The sequence below is a fragment of the Eurosta solidaginis genome, chromosome 2, assembly GCF_040869045.1.
Source record: "Eurosta solidaginis isolate ZX-2024a chromosome 2, ASM4086904v1, whole genome shotgun sequence".
Classification (NCBI taxonomy): domain Eukaryota; kingdom Metazoa; phylum Arthropoda; class Insecta; order Diptera; family Tephritidae; genus Eurosta; species Eurosta solidaginis.
The window spans coordinates 150329580-150336116 of record NC_090320.1 but is presented as its reverse complement, the minus strand read 5'-3'; the positions used below and the strand labels follow the sequence as shown (position 1 = coordinate 150336116).

The window sequence follows — 6537 nt, the reverse complement described above, 5'->3', positions numbered from 1 at the left end:
AAAGTCATTAAGACGATAATTGGTGAACAAGTTATTGGTGACGATTAAGTAATCGATTAGGTAACGGGTACCTGTCTTGTAGGGAAGGATATGGAATGATCACGCGAATGTTTTCCGTATTTGTGACATGTTATTTACCAACATTTTCTCCATTATAAAAAAGATTTCATATCATATAATATCTTGTAATAACAAAATCACTTTTGCAAATGGCTAAATTTCCGCCACAAAGTTAAAGTTGAGTTGTTTTAATACAACCCATGGTTCAGTTATATGGTTGGCTCGTCTCATCAGCTGATTTTATTTATTTCATTGCATGGCCGAGGGGATTGTCATAAGGAGATGGCAAACTCGAAATGAAACCAACACATTGGCAACATTTTCGGAGAATATTTAGAATAAGGTGCCACGATTTTCCAACTTTTCTTTTTTTTCGAGGGGTGGCGGGGGTCGTAAAAATCACAAAATTATCATCTGCAACTCTAGGAAACTCTTAGTTTATGAAATATAAGCCTTTTAATTTCCAAATTTAGTAAAATTTCAACTTAAGTCCTGCACTTAAAATTTGGGTCGCACATGTCGATAGCGATATCAAAAGACGCGTATTTGCGTCAAGATTCAGAATCCGAAAGCAGAAACTACATTTTTTATCTCGTTTAAAAGTTATTCGCGGAAAACCCGTCGGTACTATTGTCGCTTTTTTCGTTGTTGCAATTAAACAAATGACGGTGGTGAATAGTGTTGCCAGCTCCGCAACAATATCTTTTTAACTTGGTAGAAGATTATAAGGTGGTAACACGTCGACAAAAATGCAAACAAGCATACACTATCAATGTATTTTGTTTTGTAATTCTCTGAATAATTTGAAATTAATGTATTTAATTGGAACAAGTGCAGAATACATACATTTGTCAAAAAAAGGATAAAAAATTGGACTTTATAGAGATTTTATGCTGATTCCAACGGTAATTCTGCGTAGAACACCTTTCTGCATAGGCGGCCTTCGGCCGCGCTTATAAAAAATAACCCTGGGCTACACCATGCCAAGTCCGGGTGTGTGGTGTAACCGTGGCTACCGCCACATTGATGTCCTTCTGCGTAGTACACCCTTCTGCGCAGCACCCCAAATAATATTAGACTACAATTATTAAAATTGTTTTACAAAAAAAAAAAAAACATTAATGGTGTATGTTTGTTTGCATTTAAGTCGACGTGCCACCACCTTATAATGTTCTACCAAGAAAAAAAGATATTGTTGCGGAGCTGGCAACACTATTCACCACCGTCATTTGTTTAATTGCAACAATGAAAAAGCGACAATAGTAACGACAGGTTTTCCGCGAATAACTTTTAAGCGAGATAAAAAATGAAGTTTCTGCTTTCGGATTCTGAATCTTGACGCAAATACGCGTCTTTTGATACCGCTATCGACATGTGCGATCCAAATTTTAAGTGCAAGACTTAAGTTGAAATTTTACTAAATTTGGAAATTAAAAAGCTTATATTTCATAAACTAAGGGTTTCCTAGAGTTGCGGATGATAATTTTGTGAGTTTTAGGACCCCCTCTACCCCTACAAATCAGCAAAAGTTTGAAAATCGTGGCACCTTATATAAAATCCAACCCGCGCGGCCGAAGGCCTCCAACGCAGAAAGGTGTTCTGCGCAAAAATACTATGGAGCCCACCCCCAGTTACATAAGTACCCGCGGGTCTTTTTTCGGTTTTTCGTTAATATCTTTTGAACGGGTAAAACAAGTTAACTTCCGCTTTCGGATTCTTGATGTAGACGTGAATACGCGTCTTTTGGTACCTCACTCAAATAAAAGGCCAAATTTAAGGGTGGGGCCCCTAAACTGCACAATTACCCATTTTCTTACATATACAAGAACTGCTAAGTTTGGTAGTAGTGCAGTTTACGGTACCCACCGAAATTTGGGCCAAGATTTTCGAGTGAGGTATCAAAAGACGCGTATTAATCTCGAGAAGAATAATCCGAAGGCGGAAAAGAAAAAATTTATCTCTGTTCGGAGATATTTGCAGCTGAAATTGGCGACTTTATTGTGGTTGTTGTTGTGTTCATACCCACAAAAAAAATTGTCCATCACCGTGGCGATAGCCACGGTTATACCACACACCCGGACTTGGCATGGCGTAGCCCAGGGTTATTTTTTATAAGCGCGGCCGAAGGCCGCCAACGCAGAAAGGTGTTCTGCGCAAAAATACTATGGATCCCACCCCCGGTTTCGGAGGGACCCGCGGGTCTTTTTTCGGTTTTTCGTTAATAACTTTTGAACGGGTAAAAAAAGTTAAATTCCGCTTTCGGATTCTTGATGTAGACGTGAATACGCGTCTTTTGATACCTGGCCCAAATTTGGGTGGGTACCGTAAACTGCAATATTACCCTAAGTTTTATGTTTCCATTCCATATAATTCGCTTCAACACCAATACAAAGATTTTGACAATTTGAACAGACATATTTTGTGGGTTTACAGACGAGCCAACCATATAATTGAACCATGAATACAACCCAACTAAGTTGAGTTGTAATGGCAATAGGGGAAATCATTGTGCGGGGGCCTTGAATTGATCCCCAGTTATTAGCACAGATGACATGATATGAAACTTCTCGCTCTCTGAGAGCGCGTGAAAATGTGCATTTTTTATAATATTGGCCATAGATACCATCATACTCAAAATCAAATTTGGGCATTTCAGAATAACTTTGGGGTATTTTACATGCTAAAGGTTTAATTTATAATTTTCACTGAAAACTTACTCAAGATTGTCAAATGGGATATCAAAAAACTCAATATTTTGTCAGGATTACAAATCCGAAGACAAAATAACTATTTTTCACCCGTGGAAAATTTATCAGTGACAACACCTTTCATCGAAGGGCTGCACACGAAACGAGTTTTGATAGCAGCTTTCGATTGGAGAAAAAGTCAGCTTCTTCGTCTTCGCATTGATGTAAATGGATGCATAAAGGCCAGGTTTTTGTGGAGCGTTGCAACATTCCACTTTTGACAGCTGATATAAATTGTAGGTATATGTATATGTTAACGCAACATGTATAATTAACAGCCTTTTGCGGACGACAACGCAGATACTTCACCAAGTGATATAATTTCGTAATTTCTTATAAATTTTTTGCGTTTTTATTGTATGTGGATATACATATGTATGTAAATAAACATTTTGGTCGCATCAAAGTGAAAAAGGGGCTAGCCGTTCATTATTATCTTATGGCGGTGCCAGCGCAACAAAGCAAAGCAACGCAATCGAAATATATTATTTCATATTTTTTCACTTATCTACCACAAAATATTTCTACAAAACTTTGCCTTTTTTATAAATTTTAATAAGTTTTTATCACCTTACTTGCTGATTTTTTGAAAATAATGAAACCGAACGGATTTCTTGGAGTTTTTTTTTTGGTAGTTTAGGCAACTCTATAGCCATCTGATGTTCAAGACCCATTCTTGGAAACGAACGAACTTTTGTTTACAATCGAATGAACTTCAAGACCCATTTCTGGAAACGAATTGAGAGATAATAAAAGTTTCATATCATGTCATCAGTGGTTATTAGTTTACAATATTACGTAGCTAGTGTTTAAATCAAAAATGCGTTTGTAGAAATAATGTGATAAAGTAAAGCATTTCCGGTGTAGGTAATTTGGACTTCCTTTTCTTTTCGTGCCCTTAAAGTAAATCGGTGAGTTGATTATGGTTTTGGATAGAAATTTTAATTTAACTAGTTTCTAGAAGGTTTTATTCTTCCGTCGGGTTAAAGGCACTCGGTAAGTCAAATAGTAAAGTGAAATATATTAGGTCATTGCCATAGTCGTTAAATATAATCCAATTTTTAGGGTTAAGAGCAATTAAACATGCCACAAAATGAATATATGGAACGCCACCGTAAGCTTTATGGTCGGCGACTTGATTATGATGAGCGTAAGCGTAAGAAAGAGGCGCGACTTCCTAAAGAAAGAGCCCGCAAAGCTCAGAAATTGAGGGGAATTAAAGCAAAGCTTTTTAATAAAGAGCGTAAAAATGAAAAAATACAAATATCCAAAGCTATCAAGGCGCATCAAGAGAAAAAGTGCAAAAAAAGAAGTGAAAATTTTGACGAAGGTGCAATCCCACACTATTTATTAGATAGAGGGTTGAAATCTAATGCTAAAATCCTGTCTAGTATGATTAAACAAAAACGAAAAGAAAAGTCGGGAAAATGGGATGTACCAATACCAAAAGTGAGAGCACAATCAGATTCAGAAGTATTCAGAGAAATAAAAACTGGAAAATCGAAACGAAAGTCTTGGAAGCGTTTGATAACCAAAGTAACATTCGTTGGAGGGAATTTCACAAGGAAACCTCCTAAATTTGAAAGGTTTATAAGACCTTCGGGATTGAGAATGAACAAAGCTCATGTTACACATCCAGAACTAAAAACAACTTTCTACCTGCCTATAATAGGTGTTAAGAAAAACCCGAATTCCTCTATGTTAACTTCGCTAGGAGTAATAACAAAAGGAACTGTCATTGAAGTAAATATTTCAGATCTTGGTCTTGTTACACAAACGGGGAAGGTGGTGTGGGGAAAATATGCCCAAGTAACAAATAATCCCGAGAATGATGGTGTCATAAATGCAGTTTTGCTCCTTTAAATTAAACACAAATTTGTCAATAAATAAAGTTGAAAATATTTTTAATTAACTCTGATTTTTCTCTGTATAATCATGATAGCAAATTTGTTTTTTTTCCGTAGGATTTTAGAATTGGTCAGAAATGCAAATCTTCGTTAAAACCCTTACCGGTAAAACCATCACACTTGAGGTTGAACCTTCCGATACTATTGAACATGTTAAGGCAAAGATTCAAGATAAGGAAGGAATTCCACCTGATCAGCAACGTTTAATTTTCGCTGGCAAACAGCTGGAAGATGGACGAACTTTGGGCGATTATAACATTCAAAAGGAATCTACTTTGCATTTAGTATTGCGTCTCAGAGGAGGAGCTAAAAAAACGAAAGAAGAAGAACTACTCCACTCCAAAGAAAATCAAACATAAAAGAAAGAAGGTTAAGCTTGCAGTTTTAAAATATTACAAGGTATGACCTGTAAGTTTTGACTGCATGTTCGATTAGTGCACCATTCACGATTCCGAGTAAAATATATGCGATTTGTTTTGATCGGACCTGTAGCCCGTTTCTGTATACTTTCGAAACAAATTTTAACGGAAAATGCAATACTCCGTAGTTATCGCTGGGTAGTAGTTTTATAAGTGTGGTATAAATGTGTTTTCTTATAGATTGAGATAATAACGCTGCCTATTGTTAAAAGCAAACTAATTGCAATAACCGCTAGTTTATAGTTTTATTGATAATTTTTTTAAAACTAATTGGTATAAAAATAAAATCATGATAAAGAAAAATTAAATATTAATACCCTATAGTTGCCACGATTGGATCCCGTGAGCCTTTGCTGACTTGCGCAAGAACATAACCACGGGTACGGGCTAGTGCGACCAATACGCTCCGTTTGCCAAATGCTATATTTGGTACCTAGGCGTATGGTACACAGCTAATCATCATTTATCATTTTCACATAGCTCACCACGATCATATCGAAGGTGAATTCTTTCGATATAGAAACAATGGTATTGACGAAATCGTTACTAGACAAGCGATAAAAAATAACGAAAAGTTACAGAAACTGGCTACTGTTAATTTTGAATTAGCCTTAGTAATCAATGAGTTGGATGCCTATTTTAAATGCCAATGTTTATTTCAACTGTTTTCTCCGAATAATGTATTTACTAATTGATTCCCATTGAAAAAAACTGATTACTTTTGATTTTTTTGGTTAATATTTGATTTTTTTTTAACCTCTGATAATGTTTTTTTTGTATTACTTTTGATTGTTTTTGCCGTTTGTTCACAGGAAAATTTGTACTTACAAGTACATTCGTAGATGTAACACATAATTCAGTTACTAGATGTTTCTGTGATCACAGCAGATCTTTGACACTCCCAAGTTTAAAAAAGTTGTGCTTGTAGCAGTGCTTTGACCCATCCAATAGATGCGACCTATTACATTGGCATCAATGTCCTCTAACGGGAGTCCAAGGTAACTTGCTGTTTCATCAGGGTGGACAATAACGAGAGGGGTGTTAGAGGCGTTAGTTGTTGTTGTTGTTGTCATTGTTGTAGCAGTGCTTCGCCTCACCTAACAGCCGCGACCGATCACAAATTGTCATCAATATCCTCTAACGGGAGTCCAACGAAACTTTTTGTTTCAAAAGGTGGAACATAATGAGAGGGGTGTTAAGAGGCGTTGGTTCCACATTACAATTAAAGAGATGGTTGGTGTCATGAGGGGACACATTGCAAGCGGGCATACATTTTGTATGTCGAGGTTGATTCTGGATAGGTAAGAGTTTAACCTGTTACAGTATCCAGAGCGAAGTTGGGCTAGAGTGACTCGCGTTTCCCTGGGGAGTATGCGTTCCTCTTCCGCAAGTTTTGGGTACTGT

General features: G+C 36.7%; 2 protein-coding genes across 2 annotated transcripts in view; both read left to right on the top strand.

Moving 5' to 3' along the window:
• The first annotated feature begins 3671 nt into the window (after positions 1-3671).
• Ip259 (NSA2 ribosome biogenesis factor-like IP259) lies at positions 3672-4719 on the top strand. Its single transcript, XM_067766327.1, has 2 exons — positions 3672-3803; positions 3873-4719. The coding sequence occupies exon 2, from the start codon at positions 3891-3893 to the stop codon at positions 4668-4670; it is 780 nt and encodes a 259-aa protein (XP_067622428.1). The 5' UTR covers positions 3672-3803; positions 3873-3890; the 3' UTR covers positions 4671-4719.
• The window catches only part of RpS27A (ribosomal protein S27A), a 31726-nt gene continuing 28863 nt past the window's right edge, over positions 3675-6537 (top strand). Inside the window, 3 exon segments of the mRNA XM_067766328.1 lie at positions 3675-3803; positions 4772-5022; positions 5024-5113. Coding sequence (XP_067622429.1) covers positions 4792-5022; positions 5024-5113 — 321 coding nt within the window. The 5' untranslated portion in view covers positions 3675-3803; positions 4772-4791.